General features: G+C 43.0%; 1 protein-coding gene across 1 annotated transcript in view; it reads left to right on the forward strand.

Moving 5' to 3' along the window:
• Nucleotides 1-25,374, forward strand: part of DMRT1 (doublesex and mab-3 related transcription factor 1) — a 95,701-nt gene continuing 70,327 nt past the window's right edge. The window contains exons 1-2 of the mRNA XM_019729724.3: nucleotides 1-513; nucleotides 3,804-3,987. Coding sequence (XP_019585283.1) covers nucleotides 178-513; nucleotides 3,804-3,987 — 520 coding nt within the window. The 5' untranslated portion in view covers nucleotides 1-177. The remainder of the gene's footprint in view (nucleotides 514-3,803; nucleotides 3,988-25,374) is intronic.

Here is a 25,374-nt window from a genome sequence, read left to right on the forward strand (position 1 = left end):
CCCACTACTCTGGGCGTTGCGTGTCCCGACCTCGCCATTCGGACTGCACCTCCAGCTGCAGTGCACACGCTTCCTGCGCCTTCTCTGGAGCCTAGCCGTCGGCTGGGCTTTTTTCCCTTGCAGCAGTCTCCAGACCCGAGAGGCGGCCGGAGTCCTTGCGCTTTTCTTTGGGGCACCATGCCCAACGACGACGCATTCAGCAAGCCCTCGGCACCGTCGGAAGCCCCGCACGCCCCCGGGGCACCGCCGCAGGGCAAGGCCGGCTTCGGCAAAGGAGCCGGGGCGCTGCCGGGGACGGCGGGCGCCGGGGGCAGCGGCGGCGGCTCCGGCTCGGGGACGTCGGGGATGGGCGCTGCGAGCAAGAAGTCCCCGCGGCTGCCCAAGTGCGCGCGATGCAGGAACCACGGCTACGCGTCGCCGCTCAAGGGCCACAAGCGCTTCTGCATGTGGCGGGACTGCCAGTGCAAGAAGTGCAACCTGATCGCCGAGAGACAGCGCGTGATGGCCGCGCAGGTGAGTGCAGGAGCCCAGAAACCAGGGTTCGGCCCCGAACTTTTTGGATAAAAGCTCTTGGGCCAGGCCGGCGTCATGCGGGACCCGAGTTCGAGAATGAGGCGGCGGTGCTAGCCCACGGCCCGGCGCGCTCGGCTCGGGGCTCCCAGCCACGCGCCCACGCCACTCTCGGAGGGACAAGTCTCCGACCCCGCCCGCGGAGCAGTGACGTGCGGGGGTTTGCTCGGCTCCGCAGGCCGGGGGATCCCTGACCCGGTCCTCCAGCAAAGAGTTACAAGGTTCACCCTTTCGTGGGTCCTCAAGGTCCCCAGAATCTCTGATCCCGCTTTCATAGCAGAGTTGCCGGGTTCGCTCTCCTGGGAAAGAGCCTCCAGAACTTTCGACCCCGCCCCCAGCAAAGTTGCTGGGTTCGCCCCTTTGGGGGTTCCCCGGGATCTCTGACCTCGCTCTCTGAGCAGAGAGTTGGGGGTTCGCACCCCTCAGGGATCCCTGACTCCGCCCCCCCTCAGCAGGGAGCAGCACTTAAATTCAGGAGGGTACTTCGTGGTGCCGGCGCCGGCTACTCGTTTGGGCGAAACAGACCGGGCTGCTTATCCGCATAACGTGGTGGGGAAGCTGTGTTTCTGGAAAAGTCTCTGTAACGGACGCCAGCGTGGCGTGGTCCAGGTTGTGCTCTTGGCGCACTTTTCGCGGTGGCCCCGCGGGGACCCAGGCTGAGAGCCTCAGCCATTTTGAGCGCTACGGAAATTTTACCAACATTTTAAAATTTGCTGTCTCGACCCAACTTGTTCAATTACAAATTATTTTGAGTATATTTTCAAAACACTCTTAAGAATTTCCTTTTAAATATGCGCTGTGGAGAAAATGCAGGGGTTGAAGTTTTGTCTCTCGTCCCTGTTATTTGTTTGTTTTGTAAGCGGCAAAAGCAGGACAGTAATTGAACTCTTAACGGCAATAGTTTCTGTCGTTGATATCCTACAAGGATTTTTAGAAGGGAATGATACACATTCTTTCCAGCTAAGTGTTGTCTCTTCCTTTTAAGACAGGTTATTTAAATTGAAAAGATACCCAAGAAATATTTACCAACGATGTGCTACTTTTGATTAGGAACGTGTAAATATCCTCCGTTGAAAATGATTTAGATAAGACCGTTGAACAGGACTGCATAAATGCTTGAAAGATTATATTTTCTATGTATTTGGTTTTTAAAAATGTGTTTTAAACTAGATGTATTTTGGCTTCACAGATTGTGAGTGCAGTTACAGAAACACAGGTTTTTTTCCTTGGTTTCTTTATAGATTTTTAGCTTAATCTAGAGTGGATGAAAAAACAGTATAGCATTAAAACGCATCACAATGAGTTTACTGAAAAAAACTTTGGGACATTTAAATTGTATTTGTGGGTAGAAAATATTCTGAACGTTTAGTCGTTGGCTCAAATAGCGTGGAGAGTGTGTTTGGGAGGGAAATTTTCCTCAAAAAATGTAATGAAAATATTTACCCAAGTAGGGCTATTCTTTTTGAATAAGCTTTATTAGTAGGGGCAGTAACCTGGAAAAAGGCTTTTTGTTATGTTGGAAACAAAAGCAACTCAGGATTACTTTTATAATAGAAACTTAACTGTTTTCCACACCAGAAGGCTGGTGCTGTTCTAGATGAAACCTCTCAAATCCACGTGACAGCCATTTTATTAAGTCATTCCAAAATAAGTTTGATCTTAGCTGTGACTCTAAAATAATTGCATTTTTTAATCAATTGCCCCACCTTCGCTGTTTACATAACATTTCCTAAGAAGCTTTGAGAGGTCTTTGTAAAAAATATCATTAGTTTTAGTGTGTTTTGTGTGTTTTGTGCATGCATGGGATTTGTGTAAATCAAGGTATAATTAGGCATTGACATACTTCACAGGTTCTCCAGTACTTAATGATTTCTGAAAGATCCCTAATACTTTGTTTCTAAAATTCTTGGTTGATAATAGAAAATCCAAGATTTAAGCTTACTTACTTAATATTAATTAAGGATTTCTTTTGTAAGTTGAAGACTCCTCTTGTAATGAGTAAAATTACCTGCAAATTAATCAGCTTTCTAAATTTGGAACAATTTTCTGAAAACATAAACTGTAGTTGTGTTTCTGGTTTACTATTTTGATTTCAACTTGTGTCTTGTCTTTTGGACTTTGAGGTACAGGTACTTTTTTCATTTCGATACCACCAAGAGTCAATTTCAACAGAAAGTCTCTTTTTTTTGTTACATATAGTAAGGAAAAATACAATTTATTTTCTTTATACCTCTTTATTTCAACCTTTAACAATGTTATTTAAAAGAAGATAAATTGAAGGACCCCGAGGAGTTTCTTAGGTATGTTAGGGCCTTTCCAGCTCCAGCTTCTATCTTCCTTCTTATCTAGAATATCACACCTGTCCTCCCTTTCTCTCCACCTGAAACCTCTCCCTTCGCCAGGGACCTCAACACAAGCTTCCAGCCCCTTTTCCCGATTACTTCTCTACATGCTCCCTTCACCATGGAGAACAGGGCTGCAGGGTTTCCTAAGCAGCTCCTGACTTTCCTGCACACCCTGCTCCCTTGTTCCCATTATTCTCATTATTCCTGGTTCCCTTGATTCCTGGTTCCTTGCCTGTCCAAGTCCTACTAATACTCCAGGCCCTGTTCCAGTATCACCTCTGGCTGAGTCTTACGCTTCAAGCCATTTCTGTCTCTGAATTTCTTCTGTAGGAATTGGTGTGTACCACACTCTTGAGTTGCACGTTTGCCTGCCTCCTGTTTCTCTTAAACAGAGACTACCTTAGGATCTAATCTAACCTTACTGTCTCTTGCTGGTCGTTGTTCCCATTCTGGTGGCCTTTTACAAATTTGTGGAACGAAGGAGTCAGTGATCCCATTCTCCTTCTTTCCTAATCTATCAGTGCTGACGTCTACTCTTCAGATTGAACTCCTCTGCTTGGCGGACTCGACCGTTTTTTCATGATTCTTCCTAGCAAGCCTTATTTCAATACTTCTACTCTCCATACTCGGTTGTTTAATTTTTTTTTTAATTTTTTTTTTTTTGAGCACTTAACTGTGGGCCAGACATTCTGGCTGTAAATCCTTTCTCAGCTTTGGCTGCACATCATAGATACCTGGGTGACTTTGAAAAGAAATGATTCTCAGACCTTATCCTGGAGCTGATGGATCCTGCCGTCTGGGGTGGGCGGGGCTTCAGTGGTTGCCGGGAGGCTGCACAGGTGATGCTTATAGTGTGCTGGAGGATGACCCGCTGCCCTCTGCTTCCAGGTGGCCCTGAGAAGGCAGCAGGCCCAGGAGGAGGAACTGGGGATCAGCCACCCCATCCCACTGCCCAGCACTGCCGAGCTACTTGTCAAGAGAGAGAACAACAGCAGCAACCCGTGCCTGATGATTGAGAGCAGCAGCTCCTCGCAGCCCCTGCCGGCCAGCAGCACCAGCACTGCAGCTTCAGGTACCCTGGGGGGCCCGGGGTTCACATCGTGGCTGGGCAAGGGGAAGAAGAAGGGCTGTGGTCATGAAAGCAGTCTCAGGACCATCCTGAGCCACATATTACATTCAGAGCTTCGAGGGGTTTCTTAAAAGATTCTCCCTCTGCAGGTCTGTTTTTGGCTGCCTCATCAAGGAGCTGGCCATGTACTCTAGAATTGGAAGTTCAACAGCTTCACTTTCCTGTTGGTTATTAGCCAAGATTGAATCTGGACAGAGTCAGAATCACAGAATGTCAGAGGAGTGAGATTCCAGATTTCATCTCAATCCCACCCTTCTCCATTTGGGGCTCTTCTTGGTGGGAGCTAAAAGATCCTTGTTTTCTACACATGAAAATCCATTTCTCTGGCAAGGACTGTTCTGAAAAGGCCATTTCCTAGGCGTCAAGTTTCCCTGGGCACTGGGAAGTAAGGGAAGGCAAGTCCCATCGGCTTAAATTCTCTCCCGGCTTAAATTTTCTCCTGAGTGCTAGGACAGTGCCAGGGGCTGTACATATGCTAATTTACTTCATTTCATTCTTACAAGAAGGAGGCAGTAATCATGTTTTACACATGTGAAAACTGAGGTGTAGGAAGTTTAAGTGACTGGCTAAATCTACAGAACTAGAAAGCATATGAATTGGTCCATCTGCCTCCAAAGCTCACTGCACTGGGTTTCCACATCACCTTCAGCTCCACAGTTTTCTTGAGCTGCACTGTCCAATATGGAAGCCGCTAGCCACATGGGGCTATTTAAGTTTAAATTAATTACAGTGAAATAAAATGAAAACATGCATCCAAAGAAGATAAACAAGTGGCCAATAAGCACATGAAAAGATGCTAAACATCACTGATCACTAGGGAAATGCATATCAAAACTACAGTGAGATACCATTTCAAACACATTGGCATGGTTTCTATCAACCCCACCCCCAAAAATAGCAACATCAGTTAGGATATGGATAAATTTTGGAATGTTTGTGCTGTGTTGGCAGGAATGTAAAATGGTATGGCTGCTATGGAAAACAGTATGGTGGTTCCTCAAAAATGGAAAATAGAAGTACCATATGATTCAGTAATTCCACTTCTGGTTGTATACCCAGAAGAATTGAAAGCAGGGTCTTGAAGAGCTATCTGTACACCCATGTTCATAGCAGCATTATTCATAATAGCTAAAATGTGGATGCACCCAAGTGTCCGTCAACAGACGAATGGATAACCAAAATGTGGTATATTCATACTGTGGAATATTATTCAACCTTGAAAAGGAAGGAAATTCTGACATGCTACATACAACATGGATGACCCTTGAGGACATTATGCTTAGTGAAATAAGCCAGTCATGAAGACACAAATACTGTATGATTCCACTTAAGTACTTAGCATAGTTAAAATCATACAGACAGAAAGTGGAGGGGTGATTGTCAGGGACTGGGGGGATGGGAGAATGAAGAGTTATTGTTTAATGAGTATAGAGTTTCAGTTTCTTTTTTTTTTCTTTTTTTCTTTTTTTTAATTAAAGTTTATTGGGGTGACAATTGTTAGTAAAGTTACCTAGATTTCAGGTATACAATTTTATATTACATCATCGATAAATCCCATTGTGTGTTCACCACCCAGAGTCAGTTCTCCTTCCATCACTATATATTTGATCCCCTTTATACTCATCTACCACCCTCGTCCCCCCTTACCCTCTGGTAACCACTAAACTATTATCCTTGTCTATGAGTTTTTGTTTCTCATTTGTTTGTCTTGTTCTTTTGTTGATTTTGGTTGATGTACCACATATCAGTGAAGTCATATAGTTCTCTGCTTTTTCTGTCTGACTTATTTCGCTTAGCATTATAATCTCAAGATCCATCCATGTTGTCACAAATGGTCCTATTTCATCTTTTCTTACTGCCGAATAGTATTCAATTGTGTATATATACCACAACTTCTTTATCCATTCATCTATCGAGGGACATTTTGGTTGTTTCCATGTCTTGGCCACCGTAAATAAAGCTGCAATGAACATTGGAGCACATGTGTCTTTATGGATAAATGTTTTCAGATTTTTTGGGTAGATACCCAGGAGAGGGATTGCTGGGTCATATGGCAATTCTATTTGTAATTTTTTGAGGAACCTCCACACGGCCTTCCATAGTGGCTGCACCAGTCTGCATTCCCACCAACAGTGTATGAGGGTTCCTTTCTGAGTTTCAGTTTCACAAGATGAAAATAGCTATGAAGATCGATGGTGGTGATGCACATTATAAATGTATTTAATACTACCGAACTGTACACTTAAAAATGGTTAAAATGGTAAATTTTATGTTATATGCTTTTTTACCACAATAACAAAACAAAACAAAAAAAGCAAGGAAAAATTTAAAACATTCACTTCCTCAGTTGCACTAGCCACTTTTCAAGTGCTCAGTAAGTACATGTAGCTTAGGCCGCCCATACTGGATAGTGTGCATTTCCACTTCTCATGAAGTTCCGTTTGACAGCACTGGTCTAGAGTGCAGGAGCTCTAAGAAACCCACCAATCAAAGAGCTGTGAAATCTATTTGCAATCAGTACATCTATTACATATTTAATACATATGCTAAGATTCACAGAATGTCTTTAGAGCCTGCTGTGGTTCTGTGAAATATAGCCTTGCAGTGTGGTAGCTCTTCACTAATCTTCTCATGAGTTACTCAATTTTCTCTGCTTAACCACTGGGCTGAACTTGCTCAGCTGCTTGTCATTAAGTAGCCGTGCAATTTTGCACAAGTCACTTAAGCTCTCTGGGCCTTTTGTTTCCTCTTCAAAAAAAGGCGGGGGTGGGGGGGTGGGGGTTGAAACCCCTTGAGGGTTTTGAAGATTCTGTAAGTCTTGACCATTATAATGAAGGAGAAGGTAAGCAGGCACCAAAGAAAGCAGGTGAGAGGTGGGACCACAATCTCTGCGTGGCAGGTAGGTGTGTGTATGTGTGTCTGTCACTGTGTGTGATACAAGGGCTGTAGGTTCTGTAATTAACAAGGGAGTGGTATTATTATTATTATTTTTTGTCTTGGTTGCTCATAATACGAACAGCAGTTTCTAAACTTTCCTTTTTAAAGGAAGTATATCCGACAGATACATGATCTTTACGCTTTGGGATTTGAAGCTGTCTAAGGTTAATTCCCAAATAATGTGTAGGAGGTCATGGCTAATCTGGTGGATTTAGCTGGAGGGCTGAGGTGAGAATTGGGTGTGTCAGAGGAGTGAGAGGGGAAGAACTCATTTGATGTTCACAAACATTTTATGAGGCAGGAATTACTATTCCCATTTGCAGATAAGGAAACCAATGGTAAGGAAACTGCCCCAGGATAGAGCTGACTGGAGCTGGGATTTAATCCAGGCCTGTCTGTCCCAAAACCCATGCATTTTCCATTTCAGCTGCCTGTGAGGAGAGGCTGTGGGAACAGTTCCCAAGTTTCCTTAGAAAATGGGCAATTATGATTAGAGGCTATGATTTAATCTTCAGAAGGGATTCAAGGCACATGGGCAAATTAGAACAATCTTAGGGGCAAACATCTCTGCCATTCTCCGTTGTCATAGAAGGCTGCAGCCCCTCGTCTTCCTGGGGAGAAATACAGGGAAAGGCCCATGATAGAAAAATGACAATGCTGGGCGTTTTGTATGGGACCACAGTTGAACTTGGTCTAACCTGCTGTCCTGCATTCTACCTTGGTGGAAGGGATGTCAGAGTTTGATTGTATACCACAAAGTGGCAGAGTTTTTTAGAGAAGCATTTCAGGCTAGATGGGGTTCAGAATGCCAGAGAAGTTCTCCCACGGTATTTCATAGAGTGGCATTAGGGAACGTTACAAATGGAAGCCGCAGGAAAGCAAGATGGAGGGTTCAGGGTCGAGGAGGATGTGAGCAGATTGCCTTCTTGCTGTGGAACCCATAGACCTTGGAGTCGTTTGGGGGTTTTGAACCAACACAATGGGAGGGGAATGTGTGTTGTATTCAGGTGCTCAGGTATGGGTAGGGATGCATCACTCTGGAGGTTTTCCCTGCCAAAGGAAGAGGGGCTCGCCCCCAGCCAGCTCATCTCTGTGGAGCAGGAGCGTCAGGCCATTGCCATTACTCACCTGGCTCCTACCAAAGCTCCTGAGTTGGGATTGGTAACTTCAGGGTTAGGCTGGGGAGTGAGCAAGAGAAAAACAGAATTGCCAGTAGAATTAAAACTACATGAATATATAGAGGGAGAACGAGGGAGAAAGAGAGAAAGGGAGGAAGGGGAGAGACAGATTGACTGACTGATGGACTGACTGGAGAGCGTCCTCCAAGTTTTATGCAGCACGTGGGGCCTGACTTCTTAGATAGCTTGCTGCTAACAAATGTGTCACTTCTATTCAATTTCCAGAGACTAGGGTTTATTTAAAATGGTATTTAATTTTCTATAGGAAATAGTACCTATTACTAGAGTACAAAAGCATATTCAAAGAAAGATGACTGTTCTTCTAATCCCAACCTGCGGGTCTCTTCTGTTTGTCATTCCAGGGTTATGCGCAGTATGTACAAGCTTATGTGTCTATTGATCATTTTCATATATGTGTGTATGTATATTATTTATATATTTAGCATAATGGGAGTGTATTGTTCCCACCTGTGTGTAATTTTTTTCTTTCATTTAAAACAGCTTGGAATGTTTTAATGGCCTAGTATTCCATCATATATTAATAGACGTGGAAGGCTAGGACTCGAAATGATTTAGTGAGAGGTGAAGTTGTAGGGATTGTTATGGGATCGTGAAACCTACCAACCTGGCACTCACGGGGCAGTTTGCTAACCACTTTCTAACACCTAATGTTTAGTGTCTACAGGGCAGTAGCTTAGTGAATTTCAGTAGATTTTCATGGCCTTGAAGATTTTTAGTTATCTCTTTTTGGCTTCCAAAAGTGAGAGTGACACATGCCCAAGAATTATTGCCAAGATTATTGGCTGAATTCTAAGGACACTGTGAAGGCAGTTGGATTTACCAAGCTGTTGTTTCTTTATTGGAAAACTGACTCCTTGAAATAGGATAATGTACCTTAGAAGAAAGTCTCTACAATCCTGAGCCAAAGATTAGCTAAGATCGAACAAAACACTGACCGAAGCGTTCCTTAAATAATGGGGTACAGAAGATTTTTGTTGTTATTTTCATCCATGATTGTGTGTATTACTGTGGAAGCAATAGCCTGTTGAAGAAATGCACTGTTCATTGCTGTTTGTTATTCTGGTGGGATCAGTGTTAGCGGATGCACCACTGATTAGCAAATAGTTTCTTCCCAACCATTTTTGGGGCACCCAGAAAAAAAAGGTAAGCATTTGGCTTATAAATGACTATGAATTAATAGCAACTTCAGCATTATCTCTATGGTTTTACTTTTTTAATTTTAGCATTTTATATATGTAAAATTTTTGAAATTATATATATATTTCAAAAATTATCAACTGACTTAAAAAAATCTCAGGCATTCTTTCTCTTTGAAATTTGGGCACCTCTGTTTTATTTTAAATTCTGCTTGTCCTTTACCTCCTGTGCAGCCAGTGGGATGCTGTTTTGCCCAGTGCTTACACTGAGGTCTGCCTAGTTCTTTGCTTCTGCTTTTCTGTGCAGAGCTGTCAGATGAAGGCATTGTAGATAATTCGGTTCTGCCTATGTGTCCTTTGTAAGTAAGGACCTGAATGTTATCTCCCTTGGGGCCCTCCCTGCTGGAGCACCCTGGACTTCCACACACACTCACATTCACACTCCCCCACATCAAACCACCTCCTACCGTCTCGCGCCTCCCCCTGGCAGCTCAGCCTCCTGTGGCCGCTGCCCGCTGACTTTCTCTCACCTTCCCCCTGCTGGAAGGGTCATTCAGGTCTGTGCCTGATAATGACAGGATCCCCTCCTTCACTTCAGCAGCAATTCCGCTTCTGCGTAGAGAGAGCACACATGCCAGTAGGGGAACACTGTGTTACGTCTTTTAAATGCTTTATGAACATGAAATATGCTAGTTTGAAAATGCAATAATGCCCCCTCATAGGGATTTTACCAGCAAGAATGGCTGATAAGCGAACAATTGAAAATATCGAGTTATTTAAATTTTTAAAAAACTATTCTTTAGAGCAGTTATAGGTTCATAGCAAAATTGAGAGGAAGGTAGAGATTTCCCATATACCCCGTCCCCCCACATGCACACCCCACCAGAGGGGGACATTTGTTACAATTGATGGCCTGTGCTGACACCTCATCATCACCCAAAGTTCATAGGTTACATTAGAGCTCACTCTTGTGTTGTACGTTCTGAGTAACTTCACTGCCCTCAAAATCCTACGTGGAGTTATTTAAATTTAAAATACACTTCAGTTTTTATCTTTGCAGTTTTCTGATATACATAGAGAAGCACTTCATTCAAATGAACAAACAAAATGTTTTATCTAAACTGGTTTAAAAGTTTATTTTTGAAGGATTCTGGCCACCTGTATGAGATGACCTACATTTGATTTTAGAGCGCTCAATTTCAAGCAGAATAGAAAATGTAGATATTTGGTTTAAAAAGGTCTTTAGATAAAAGCATTCCCCAATTTTCCTTTCAGAGTCAAAGAAATTTCCAGATGTCTAACAAAACAAAACTCTTTCAACTGAAGCAACAGTTGGAGGCTTGAATGAGAGAAAACACTGAAGCGTCATGGTACTTATCATTGTGATAGCCTGTTGTTTCAAACAGTGTCTCAGTCAATTTTATTTATTTCAAGGGAAGTCTTTGTTTACATTTCAAATATAGCAATTAATTGGCCTGAGAGAAATTCTCTGTGGACAGTATTTCCATAAAGCAGTTATAACAAAGTACACAGGAAGTAGCCTACTGGCCTACCTTTATTTTTTAGAAAATAAATTTAGAAAACATCTAGAGTCACATAAAAGGTAAATGCAGGGTTTAAAGTCACAAATTCGTTTTGTAACAACATGTGTAAAAGACAAAAGCATTTGATTGGTTTACAGCTACATCTCCTTTGTGAAAATATAATCTTAAAGGCAAGGATTGCATTTTCTTCACCATTTTATTCATGTGTGTAGTACAGTACCTGGCTTTATAGTAAATGGTCAATAAACCTTTGCTGAATGAATGAATAATGATGGGTAAATCTGAAGTTGTGTTTTAAAGCACTAGATTAGTGATCAGTACACATTGTTCTTCGGTGTATGTTTTTGTTTTGTGATCTTTTTTAAATGTGGATTTTTTTTAAATGGCTAACATTAAAACATAAATTAACAGCTTACAGTGTAATTCATATGCTATATAACTCATCTATTTAAAGTATACAGTTTATTGTTTTTTTAGTAAGTTCAGAGTTTTGCAGCAATCACCAGAATCTAATTTTGGACTATTTTTGTCTCCTCCTAAAAGAAACTCTACCCATTAACAGTCACCCCCCATCTACTCACCACACCAGCCATAGGGAACTATTAATATATTTTCTGTCTCTATAGATTTGTCTATTCTGGACATTTCATGTAAATGGAATCATATGATATGTGACGTTTTGTGTCTGGTTTCTTTCACTTAGCTTGGTGTTTACGAAGTTTATCCATGTTGTACCATCTATTTAGTATTCTTTATTTTTACTAAACTATTCCATTATATGGATCTATCATATTTTGGTTTTTTATTCAGCTGATGGACATTTGGGTTGCTTACACTTTTTGTCTATTATGAGAAATGCATCTATGACGATTTTGGACCAGTTTCTGTATGAATGTATGTTTCATTCTCTCGGGTATATACCAAGGAGTGGAATTGTTGAGCCCTATGGTAGCACTATGTTTAACCTTTTGCGGAACTGCCAGAATGTTTTCCAAAGGGGCTGCACATTCCCACCAGCAGTGAATATATGAGGGTTCCAGAAAATTCAAACGCAATTGTTTAAAATTAAAGGATAAGAAGCCTTCATTCTGGCAAACACTACAGATTTAAACCCAGTGAGAGTCTTTGATGACCAGAAGTTTAGATTATGGAGGATTCTCAAGGTTTACATTTTATTATCACTAGAAATAGTCAGTCTTTCAAAAAAGTTTCCTCTTTTACCTCATTATCACATATAGTTTGTAGTGAAAGGAACAGTGTTTGAAGAAGGAAACCATTGAGGGACCTGGCGGTGGGCTTTCTTGTACTATTGGTTGATAGAAATATCGGTTTGTTTCTGAAGAGCTAAAGCAACTGTTCAGACCTTGGGTGCAAGTATTTCCTCAGAATGAGGTAGAGGGACTTCTAGTGCCCTAGAAACTTGGCGAGAATAATTTTTATCGTTGGATTTCTAAAAATGGAAGACCATTATCTTTTGTGAAGAGCAAAAGAGAAAACCTGAGAGTTGGTGAAAATGGACAGCTGTTCTTCATGTTACTTACAATGGGAAGAGAGTAGTTCAAAAACTGCCTTAGAATTCACTGCCAATAGCTGGTCGTAGCATTGAAGAACTTTATTAGATGGTGACACTGGGTATTGTCATGGTGTGATAACAGCCTTGCTTTTGCTGCTGTAGGAAACTGCTGGAATGTCAGAAAGCTCCTCTATGTCTTCATTTTCACTTGCCTGCTCCGCAGTATCCCCCTGGGCTCCTTGAACCATGGATTCCTAGTTATTTGCTGGCTCAACAGACCTCTCCGTTGACCACCCCCTCAGCCAATTCCTACTCTTTGAATCTTGTGGACACCTTTCTGACCCATCTGTTGTTTCTGCTAGGCCAGCTTTCTTCAAAGCTTCTTGGCCTTTGAAATCACCTATGGACTCGCATGAGATAAGATGATTCCTTTTATTTCTGTCAGCATCCTTTCTTTCCCCTCTTTCTTCTTCTCCCAGCCCCTAAATTTTTGCTTTATTGCTGACTTCTCTCTTTGTTTTATTCGCTGGTCTAATCTGTACTTCTGAGATAATGAGGACTCTGAACTTTCTCAAAGGACTGAGGTTTACAGGGAAGGGTGCACAGGGGAATGTCAGCTAACACCTTGTGAGGAGCCGATACATTCTGTGCCGCTGCCAGATGATCTGGACTCTGAGCCTAGGCGTGCTCCGTGTTGTGCCACGAAGCAAAGGAAGCAGGGTAGGTGTGCTGGTGGGCTTCCTGTGGGCCTAGCTGCTGTCTCACTGGTTCTTGACTTGTCACGGTTCCTTCTCCACTGTCACAAGCAACTATGTAAGTGCACGTCTGCATTTCTGTCTTAGCTTGACAGTGTCTTACTTTTCAACTTACAAAAAATTCACTGTGACAACCTTTGACTCGCCTAAGAAAATTCACATAAATATTGATCCCTGTTGCTGAACCAAATTACATTTCAAACCCAGTTTCCTATCGTCTGTTATGTCTCTTGGTGGACCTCACAATCCCTAGTCTAGTCTTATTGTGCAGTGCCACTGACCAACCTTTTCAGAAAAAGAAAATGCATAAGGAACTCCTAAAGTAGACTATAAGTAACCGGCTTGTTGTCAAAAGAATATATTGATTCTGTATTATAGTAATAGCAAATTTTCTGATTTTTATTGGCAGTAAGAGTTCTAAGATATTGCTTTAGCCATCCAATGTCAGTTCAGTGGACACTAACAGATGACTCAGTATTGATTTCAGCACCTATAAAATGACTCCCTATTTCTGTTCCACCCTTAAATCTGGTCCACAGGTTTGGTCCAGAAGGAATATCTAAAATACAGAATATGCATTGATTTAGGGAAGCAGATTGGATTCATCAAACACCTATAAACGTTTGCTGAACTGAATTGAGTTCATCTTTGCTGGCAAGTCTGCTGTTTGAGCAAGGTTGCCTATCTCCCTTCTTCCCTTTCCTCCTTCTGTTTTTCTATTTTATTCTTCACCCATTTGACAAGTATTCACTGTGTGACTGCATTGGGTCAGGCCCTTTTCTAGGCATGGGATATACAGCGGTATGTAAAACATCCGTCTCTCATGGATCTTATATATCTAGTGGGGGAGACAGTTGATAAACAAGCACACCAGTAAATAAGCAAGATATTTTCAGAAAGTGGTAAGTGCTATGAAGAAAGATGAAGTGATATGATGGAAGTGTCTGAAGGAACAGTGGCTGTTTGATAGGTTGGTTAGGCAAACAGGGCCTCTCTAAGGAGATGAAATTGGAGCTAGTCCTGAGTGTGAGCCATTGCGGTCAAGGTCTGGGGAAAGAGCCTCCCAGGTGTAAAGTGCAGTCATGTGAGACTTCGCTTAGAAGAGGAAGTAGGCTGGGATGCTGGAGTGGTGAGAGCAAGGGGTGACATCACTGGGGTGCATCTCTCAGGGCCGTGGAGGCCAGGGAAAGAGTGCAGTGGGAAGGCTTTGGAGTGGTGAAGCAGTGAATGGCATGATCTGACTTCCTTTCTTAAAAGCTCTCTCTGCTGCTGTGTAGAGGGTAGTTTGGAGGGAGACAAGTGGGAGCAGAGATGGAAGTGAAGCTTGTGCAGTTGCCCAGGCAAAGGGGAGACCAGCGTGGACTGGTGTGGTGGTAATAGACATAGAAAGAGATGCTGGGGCAGGAAGTCTATTTTGGAGGCTAGTTTACATGTAATTTTGTTAGATACTGTCAGTGGCACTCCCTGTAAAGAGCGGCTGCCACAACATTGCCAATGCTAGGTTGACATTGGGCTTTACCAGTCTGAAAAGTGGAGAGTTGTACATTGGTGTGGTCATTAGAATAATGGCCCCGGAGATATCCACACCCCAGTCCCTGTGTCCTGTGAGGGTATTAGCAGACATGGCAAAAGGGAATTTGCAAATGTGATGCATCAAGGATCCTGGGGTGGGGAGATGATCCTGGAATCTCCAGGTGGGCTCATTCTAATGGCACGCATCCTTGGAAGTGGAGAACCTTTCCTGGGTGCCCTAGAGATGCCACAACAGAAGAAGACACCGGAGAAGGTGAGTTTTGAAGTATGAGAGGGACTTGACCCACTGTTGCTGGCTTGGAAGATGGAGAAAAAGCACCCTGAGCCAAAGAATGCAGGAATTCTCTAGAAGCTTCAAACAACCCTCAGCTGATAGCCAGCAAGGAAACAGGACCGTGGTCCTAGGATTGCAAGGACCTGAATTCTGACAGCAAACTGAATGAGCAAGGAAGCAGATCGCCCCCCCCCCCCCCACCCCCAGCCTCCAGAAAGGAATGCAGCCCTGCTGACACATTGATTTTTAGCCTGGGGAGACCTGGCTCAGACTTTGGATACACAGAACTGTAAAATATAAAATGTGTGTTGTTTAAGCCACTAAATTTGTGGTAATTTGTTATATAGCAATAGAAAACAAAGACACTTAATATAGTTTATAATTCCCATTTCTTGTTTTTAGTGAGGTTGAACTTTTTTTTCATCCAGTTACAAGCTATTTGTATTTTTTTTTTTTTGTGAGCCACGTGTGCATTTCTTTATTAGCTCATTTCTTTATTGAATCCCTCCCATCTAGGGGGTCCTTATTTATTCTGGAGATTGGCCCTTTGTGATATGAGTTGCAGTTCCCCCCCCCCCCCCCCCCACACACACACTCATCCCTCGCTACTTGGTATTTCAGACTGTGAGACTAACTGGGGACAGACCGCGGAGACAATAGGAGCCCAAGGACTGCGTCCTGGTCACTGCACTCTCTGGGGGGCAAGCAGAGGAGCAGAAGCCTGTGGATCTTCTAGTTCCTGGTTAGCAGGTCATTAGCCAGGCCAAGTGAAAATGGCCATCAGAGAGCATGGTAGAATGGCTGCACCTGAGGTGTTCCTTATGTTAGTCCAACTCCTGCTCGTCATTTCAGTTTAACCATGGACAAATCTCACGTTAAGCTACCAGCCCCAGTGATTGAACCGTTTCACAATCATGTCCAGTGCTCTGGTCTAGAAGTTTCAGCATTACTATCTGGTCTGTAATAAAGGGGTATGGCCATGGCTGAAGGGTGGGATATACTGTTTAGTCAGATATTGTCATTACTGGAGACTAATCTTATTCTTACCCAGTGTTTCATGAACTTAGAATGCATGTTATCGGTCAACTATTTAAAGTAATTTTACTGCTTTTCTTTGGCTAATGCAGAATATGTTCAGGGTTGGTTTCCCCCAGGGTGTGTAGTTATTAGCTTGTGGCCGTACCAGGTTGTCCCCCTGAGAGAATGGTATGTGGTAGTAGAAGCTTAATTAAAGGTCTTGAAACTCAAAGGCACCTAGAAAAAGAGTTTTGCTGTTATCTCGGTAACTTTGTACCTGGGCAGGAAGCTCCATGCCGTTGGAAGAACCTACGCTCTAGACCCAGTTCCTCACCACCACTCTGATTTTGAGCAGTTCACTTCTTTGTCTATTTCCTCAAAGGATAAATGGATAAAATGATATATGTCTGTCCAGTCTATCTCACAGAATTGTTGTGCTCAGCTAAGATATATACGTAAACATTGCTTGTAAGCCGTGGTGCAGTACAGAACCTGCCATGGAACTCACGTTTCAGACAGTGATAAGAGGAGTAGCGGAATGAGCCTGGAAACGATCCATCCTATAGCCGTAAACTGTTCTTCACAAGAATGAAGCGATGTGAACTGACATCACAAGAATGATGTCTCTCTCTGGGTGAGGATTATGTAACCTATCACATTTCTCTCCACCCCACCCGAGCTGCCAGGAATCTCAGAGATACATCTTAATGCTCACACAGAGCAAATGGATTGAACCCTCACATTAGAATAGTTAAAGTACTGCCCTTTTCTTGGCCTCACTTTTCTTTTTGTATTTTACTAATTTTGCCAATATATGTCTTTAGTGTTAGCCCTCTTTTCTCCTTTCTAAAGGGAGGGGGAGTATTGTATAAGCACGCAGATACTCTGGATGTGAAGATGAGGCAGTTACCTTTAACATAATAGGTAAGGCACTAAATACCTTGCTGCCCCTCACTGTGCGGACAGAAGGTACATGTTTTAGAAACCTTGGGACGTGCGTGTCAGATTCAGAAGCAGGGGGTGTTAGCACAGACCTGTTGGAGGGGGCAGACACGTGGCCATCACCATCTTCTAGAAGAAATGTGAGATCGCTGAACGAGGTGAGTGTCACTGTTGCCCACTATGAAGTGGGGTCTGCCTGGTGATCGGGACAGTATTTTTAAGTGTTTAGTTTTAGAAATTTTCATTTTTAAAAACACTCCTAAATCTTCGTGCGTTTGAAAGTTCAGGTGTTAGATTTTTCATTAGGGGCAAACAACGCATCAAGGGAGTCTCAAGGGTGCTCTTCTAATACAGTTATGTCTAATGCCGTGGTGGGGGAATGAACAAGTGGTGGCAACGCACAGTTCCTCATTAGCAGGTTGGAGCCACGTCAGAGAGTGTCCCACGTCATCCCTCCCTAGGAGCCGCTGCCTCAGAGCCCCAGCCACCCGCTTGGTGAGAGAGGTGTTCGTTTCCCTTATCACTCTCTGCCTCAGTTTTTATCTGAGAGATGGAATTACGAGTTACAGGAGAAAAGGAGTAAGACGCACATCAAAGAGCTTTCTTGTGGCTTTTGAATAAGGGGCCTCCTAGGTTTAGGGTTGTTAGTTTGGGGTGTGCTGTTTTCATCAGGAAGCACCTGGGGTTTGTTTTTGTCTAAAAGATGTAGATAAACTAGAGAGAATCCAAGGGAAGGGCAACAAAAATGATGTATGGCTTGAAGAGAAGCAGAATAACAGTCTATAAATATTTGAAAGGTAATATAAAAGAGGGAGAGAGATTATTTACAACAGTGGAGAGGAGTTTGACAGGGAACAAAAGCTTGCATCTAGGAGCAGGGGAAAATTGGGTAGAACTGAAAACACAAAGCAGAATAACGGTGATTAAGCAAAAAAATGTAATTCTCACCATTAGTTTGTGTTGCCAAGGGCCAGAATGGCCGGAACAAATTATGTTTCTCAAACTGAGACTCTACTCATGATTGTGAATAATGCTTTCCTAATTCCTCATTGTGAAGGGGAGAGAATGGACAGTGCTTTATGCTTTGCCTTCGAAGTGAGTAGTTTAATTACCAACGCTGGCATTATGCTTTGAGAGGTGGTAGTAATAATTACAGTTCTAGCTCCCATTTGCTGAGTGTCTACCTCATGCCAGGTGTCTTAGCTGCTTTGTTATTTATATTCTCATTTAATCTCTACAGCAACTCCATAAAATAGGAACTTTTTTCCATTTATAGGGAAACTGGGGTCCAATAATGTGCTCAAGATCACACATGGATTAAGTGGTGGGGTTGGGATTCAAACCCAGGTCTGGGACTCGCAGCCCACGTCATGCCCTCTATTGGGCTCCATCACCCCGGTGATGATAGTACTAATTTGGGACCCACTAGGCAGCCAGGTTATTAAACCAGGTGAACAAGTTTGTATCCAGGTATAGGGGTAAGTAAAAGAGTGGGTGTCTAGAGCTCTCTTTCTCTCTCTCTCTTCCCCCCCCCCCTTTTTTGAGATACATTTTCTTAGTAGCTGCTGTGTTATTATGTCACATTTTCTCATTCTGTAAATTCAGTTAAACCATAAGCATTTAGTCATCCTTATGGTTATAGAGTGATCTGTACAATCTCATGTAGGAAAGAAAAGTTTTGTAAGTTAGGCATTATCCTTGATCTTACATCCTAGTTGTCATGGGGATTCCTTGGCAGTATTCTGTACTTCCCTGGGCTTTCTGACTCTGATATTTCATCATGTCCAGTGTATTGATTACTAAAAAGAAAAAACAAACCCAAAATACACTGCATTAACTACTCAGAATAAAGGTGAAGAGCTGGGTGTCTTTGTTTTTCATGTCATTGTAAGAAGGTCCCAAACCTGGAATCAAAGGCCTGCGTTTAATCCAGACTCCAGCTCCGGCTGTATTCCTTTGTGTTCAGGACCCCTTTCTAAGCCACAGCCGCTCTTTTGGCTGGGGCGGGGACACAGAAGTTCCTGCTTTCTCAGCCTCCTAGAGTTATGGTGGATAGCATCTGAAAGAATATGTGTAAATTGCAGACTATTTCATAAGTGAAAGATGACATAACATGAAAAGTTAGCATCATTTCTTTAAGCAGCTCATTTCTTAGCTCAGCTCCTCTTGGATAAAATCTAGGATAAGTAATGGGCGAGACTTTTGAGGAAGTTGACATTATTCGAAGGGGGCAGATTTTTATTGGGGGCAAAACAGAAAGTTTTAAGTGAGTTTCAAGGACACTCTTCTAATTCCGCAGCCATTGCGTCTTCCCTTTGCCCATGGTGGCATGTAATGGAGACCAAGCCTAATTTCTTAACCAGGGGCTAATAGTATAGAAATTCAAAATGTGGCTCAAGGCACTGTCATTATTTCATTGATATGTTTCACTTTGGCAGTGCTATTCATTCTATATATAGGAAGTACCTTTTCTCCAGAGCTGTGTGCCTTTTTAAAATAAGGAGCTTTTCTAATTCTGTCTCCATGCTCTTCTGCTAGTAGTGGTCTCTAGTGAATTTTCTTTAAAGTCATCCCTAGATTACTTTTTACTGTAAACTGTAATGATTTTTCCCTGGTCATATTTCTCCCAAGGTCTCCTATCTCGGTTACTTGTAAGGCTACTCCTCCCCTCTCTTGTTCTCTTTGATCTTTTATAATTGGCTTAAAACTCTCCATATTTAATCTCCAGTGACTTTGTTTCTCCTCCCTATTTTTGCTTTTTCAGTCCCTTAGAATTTAATAATCTGTTGCTTATTATTTTCTTAGTTTTTCTTAAGGTGTCATATTTTCTGTCTCACTGTTTAATAGTCTTTTCTCCTTGTCTACACATTTGTTTTATTTTAGCTATTAATGCAAGTCTGCATTTCTGTATTTGGGCTTGCAGTAAATAAAGTGCTGTACATTTGGTGGAGTCGGTGGGCTTCCTAGTTTCAGACTCAGCTGAACGTGAAGGTACCTGCATGTATATATGGTAATGTCGTGATAAAGTGACCCTTCCTACCTTGGAGATAAACAGTTGAGCATCCAGTTGGTGTTGAATGAATGAATGAATGAATGAATTGGCTGAGTTTTTGAGAGCTTTTTCTCACAAGTTGACCTTTCTGGGGCAAATGACTGACTGCTCAACACACATGAAAGAATAGCTCCATTAGCTTCTCTGTGGTTGAATTTTTGGTGAATCCTTCCTGGGTCAGCACCCACCATCATCTTTTCACTAAGCTCAGCTCTTCAGCTCTGACAGCCTTTTAGTCTCAGCATTGCAGTCCCTTCTCAGCAGGTCAGTCTTACCACTACTTTTCTGGCCTGTGTCTAGTTCAGGGATGAAAGAGAACCCCCAGGTGAGTCTCAAGGCTCTGCCTATTTTGTTGTTTCCTTTCCAGGGGAAAAAGAAAGCAACTTAATCTTAAAATGTGTGTTTGTAGGAGTAGGTGCCTTGTTGTTTTTCAGATAATGACCCTTGCCTCCTTGATTTCAACAATTTTTTAAATTCTCTTGTCAATCCAGTGTTGTTTGTGATGGAATGAATTTTGAGAAGCACAGGTGAGGCTAGTGGTTGATATAGCCACAGAGGATACCATGTGCTGCCCAGGGTTTGTGACTCTCTTGTTGCAGAGGCTCCTTTCACGCAGGCCCCGTGGTTTTAGAGTTTATGGACCCCTCCCACCATGCCACAGACTTCCCCACCTCAGAGGTGTTTGAGTACAGTAGGCGTCCCTAATCTGTGCTTTTGCTTTCTGAGGTTACAGTTGTGTGTTGCTCTGAGTAGAGTGATAAAATCTTGCAATGTTCCACACGGGACATGAGCCATCCCTTTGTCCAGCGGCTCCCACCAGTTAGTAACGTAGGAGCCTCCATCACGGTTATCAGATCGACTGTTGTGGTATCGCAGTGTTTCTGTTCAAGTGACCCTTATTTTACTTAATGGCCCCGAAGTGCAAGAGTAGTGATGCTAGCGATTCAGATATGCCAAAGAGAAGCTGCAAAGCGATTGTTACATATTGACAGGTCCATAGTAGCTATGTCAAAATGCCTGCGTCATTCACCTCACTTCATCTCATCATGTAGGTATTGTTTCACCTCACACCATCACAAGAAGTGTGAGTACAGAAGAATAAGATATTTTGAGAGAGACCACATTCACAGAACTCTAATTATTACAGTATATTGTTATAATTGTCCTATTTTATTATTAGTTATTGTTGTTAATCTCTTACTGTGCCTAATTATAAATTAAATTTGATCATAGGTATGTATGTGTAGGAAATAACATAATATACATAGGATTCGGTACTATCTGTGGTTTCAGGCATCCACTGCGGGTCCTGGAACGTGGATAAGGGGGGCGTTGCTATGTTGCCAAGCAGTTCTTGATACTGGTGACCTTTCTGTGAAACGGAATTTCTGAAAGCATGTTGGATTGCTAGTGATCCAGATGGACAAAATCTGTACAACACAGGTCACTAGGTGAGGTAAATAAAAGATGTGATACCAGTGTGACTGTAGTTGTAAGAAGTTGGCTAGTTACATAGCTTCTTTCATGCTGTTTCTTAGTTGCCATGGTAACATTTTAGTTGACAGGCCCTGCTTGGCTCTTGGTAATATTTCTTTCAGTTAAGATTTGACTTCCTTTTCAGTTAGGATGTTGATTGATATGTAGATAGATATAGATATCTGTGTATGTGCATGTGTATGTATGTATGCATATGTATGTGAGTACATATATGAGGTGTGATCAAAAGATACAGTGAATGTTTAAGTTAAAAAAAATTTATTACAGTAAAAGACACATTGCTATTAATCTCCCTCATTTTGAACACACTTATCCCATCGTTCTTGCCATTTTCTGAAGCAGTTCTGGAAGTCCTCTTTTGTGAGTGTCTTTACTTCATCCTCCATCATGACAACACTCTGTGTCACACTTTGCTTCTGGTACAGCAATTTCTGTCAAAAACATTTCAGTGTCCTCATCCACCGCATTCACCGGATCTGACAGCGTGTGACTTCTGGCTCTTCCCCAAAGTCAAAATGACCATGAAAGGAAAATATTTTATATTGATTCGGGACATCGAGGCAGCCACGACAGTACAACTAAAGACACTCAAGAAAGAGGACGTCCAGCACTGCTTCAGAAAGTGGCAAGAACAATGGGGTGAATGTGTTCAAAGTGAGGGGGAGTATTTTGAAGGGGATTAATGGCAGTGTGTCTTTTACTGTAATAAATTTTTTAAAATTTAAACATTCATATTTTTTGATCATACCTTATATGTATATGTGTATCATATGTCTACATATATGTGTGTGTCTACATATACATCTACCAAGTTGACAGAGCCCTCAGGATCTTGTAACTGCTACCTCTGCCGTTATCGAAAGCTAGAAGCCTCTGGATCTAGCCAAAAAAAAAAGGCATTGTCACAATTGAAGAGTGTCAGTTGGGCCATCCGATTGGCAGAGCTTACTTCGCATGCCTAGGCCCTTGCTGCGCAGACGCTGGGAATTCGAGTTCTGGCCCCTACGTTGGGGAGGCAGGAATTGTCACAAGTGTGACCATTTTGCTGCACCCTGCTGTCCCTGTGCTTTGTGACACGTTTGGTGAAGCACCGAGCTGTGAAGAGATAACAGAGTTTGGAGACGATCCTCTCTTACGCTGCAGAGCGTTTGTACTTGGAGAACAGCATAACACACGTGGCTGTTGCTGGCGAACAGGCTGTAGTTGCAGAACTAGACCAGGACCCAGGGCTGGAGCGAGCTGCTTTAGGGAGGAGCCAGAAGAACCACAAGCTAGAGGCTTTGGGCCCGTGGGCCATGGCCTTGGACCAGACCGGACCAAGCCCTTGCCCTGCCGGCCATTCCGAATGGAAGGGACGAGGTCCTGACCATACGGGCTCTGTCTTTGGAGGCTGAGAAATCTCGACCTCTGAGTTTGACTCACCTCCGTGCCAGTGTTTAAAGTTAGTCGTCACTTAGATTCTGTCCCAGGAAATCGTCAGCGTCCACTCCTTGTCAGTAGCAACGATGCCTTTGAACTGACAGTGTTACTGGCCACAGCTACGGCTTCCTTTTCCTTAATGACAGCGTGGTGGCAAAGCGTGAGGTCTCAGACGGGGCCTGGCGGAGGTCCCACTGCCGATTGCACACACATCCTTAGACTTGAACTTCTCTAAGCATTGAAACAAGGGATAGAATTACTTCCCGAGACTTCTCTTCTGTCTGATTCCGTGAAAAGCTGTTAGGTTTAATTCTCTGTGGTTCACCTTACCTGACTTTGGTAAAAATGGACTAGTTGAAAGAATGAACTAGTTTTTATGTTTAGAATCGACTTCTTTTAATTCCAGAGGAGCTTTATTCAAAGGGAAGGAAAGACAGAAGGGAAACAGAGATGGCACATGCAGAGAGTGCATGCACCAAGGAGATTCCGGTGGACAGTCTCAGCTGTACGGGTGGTTAGTGGCCACACAAAAGTCGAGTGGTTTCATTCCTAGATGTGGACACTTTCGGGTGTTTTTGTGAACCTTGTAATAAGTTTGAGGTACATGTCATCTCACACCCTCATACCTGAGCCGTGCAGTGGGGCTACTGAAGGAGGCCATGGCGAGGAAGATACAGAAAGGCCAGTGAATGGCGAAGCATTTCAGCAGCCACGTGTACAGCCAGCACTCCCTATCGTCTTTTCTCTTTCCCTGCTGATGATGAAAGTGAAATAAATGGAAGGTGACGCTTTGGGGTGTATCACCAGATGTCAGTTCTAGAATTAATATTTTAAATGTACGTGGAATCCCCAAATCTCATTTTAACCACTGATTTGAATATAGTTCTTCCTTCCACTCAAAACACACTAAATGTGGGAGTGTGTATATTGAATTTAAGATTTGAAGTTTTCCTCTTTCTCTATTACCTTCCCTTTCTCCACCTTCTCCCAGTAGCAATCTATAAAAAGCATGATACAATTAAAGAGCCAAATCAAAGACAAGGGAGTGTAAAGGGCTCCAGATAATTCCCAGTTTGGGTTATCAGCTCCCACATAATGGAGAGTTGATTATGCTTTATTTTTCCTATTATTTGAGGGGAGGTAAAACTCTGTGGAGGTAGGAAAGGTGCATCTGGAAGAGATCTGAATTATTCCCAACTCAAGATAAGTGTGCCTATAAAACGTTTCTGATGTCAGCTTTGGAATATACCACTAAAAAGTACTAAAGATCAGAAAAGCTTCCTTCACAAGTTTGGTAAGGCAGAGCAGTTAGCTGTAACCGTGGGCAACCCTGGAGGTCATAGACTAAGCCAGGAGAAATAATTATGCATGGTAATGGGCAATTACAGATAATGGCCTTTTGGGGGTGGCAGAAAGTACACAGCCCCACAGTCTAGCCTGGAATGAACATTGAATAGCACATTAACTTTATAGCAAGCTGAAAGTTCAGCCCTGGAACAGCAGCAGGCCCCCAAATAAATAAAATCCCTGGCTTACTTAAAGGAAGCACTGTGGTAGCTGCGCTTCTCCAAAGGAGGGGGGGCTGGGAGGGGGGTGGAGTCTGGGGAAGGAAAGGAGGGGTCAGCTCTCCACCTGGCTGTGTTTGTCTCACTAAGTAGAGATGGTTTGGGGCCTGGAGGTAGGTACACAGTGAAGAGTTTGTTTGCTTTCCTGGCTCCAGGTTTGTGTTTGACGTTTAAAATAGCCCTGTCATGATTGCCTTGTGGGAGAAACAGATTGTTCCGCATTTCCTGATTACGACTTTAGGGAGTGCTAGCACACCGGACTGCACTCAAGGCTACTGTCTGACCTCAGAGGAGGCCAGGAGTGGAGGATTCTGCTGCTTTCCAGCTACACAGCATTCGGGAGGCCACACCAGCTACAGCCTCGTACCCCGAAGATGAGCGTTTAGAGCAGGGAGAACTTTTTTTTTTTTTTTTTGTACAGTTATTTAGTGACTGCCTTGCTGATGGCAGAGAATGTTATCGCTGTGTTGTGATTGTGATAATAAACAATATCTAACATTTATTGAGCACTTACCATGTGTCAGGACCTTTCTCAGCCCTCTGTGATGTAAGTAGCAGCCTGATCGCCAAGTTACAACAGACACTGGAGCACGGAAGGGTTAAGTAACTGGTCCCAAGGTGCGGGGGCAGTAGGTTTCAGATCTGATCAAGCAGTTTGACTTGGGAGCCAGCTTTCTCAACCCAAGGCCCTGTTGCCTGGCGTGCTGTGTAGTGGTGTATGCCTTTTTCGCTGAAAGGAGTGTTCCAGGCTTAAGGACAAAAGCCAGAGATCCCAGTTGGGACTTTATTGCTGATTGCTAGCAGCTCAGGGAACTAGCTCAGAATGAGACACTGGACTCCAATTACTCTGAAATCGGTCCTGGAAAGAGGAGAGGTTGTAAGACAGGTTCTCAAACTTTTTAGTTAGAGGATCCCTTTACACTCTTAAAAATGATTCAGGACCTCAA

The sequence above is a fragment of the Rhinolophus sinicus genome, chromosome 16, assembly GCF_057876585.1.
Source record: "Rhinolophus sinicus isolate RSI-liver-muscle chromosome 16, RSI-T2T, whole genome shotgun sequence".
NCBI classification, from domain to species: domain Eukaryota; kingdom Metazoa; phylum Chordata; class Mammalia; order Chiroptera; family Rhinolophidae; genus Rhinolophus; species Rhinolophus sinicus.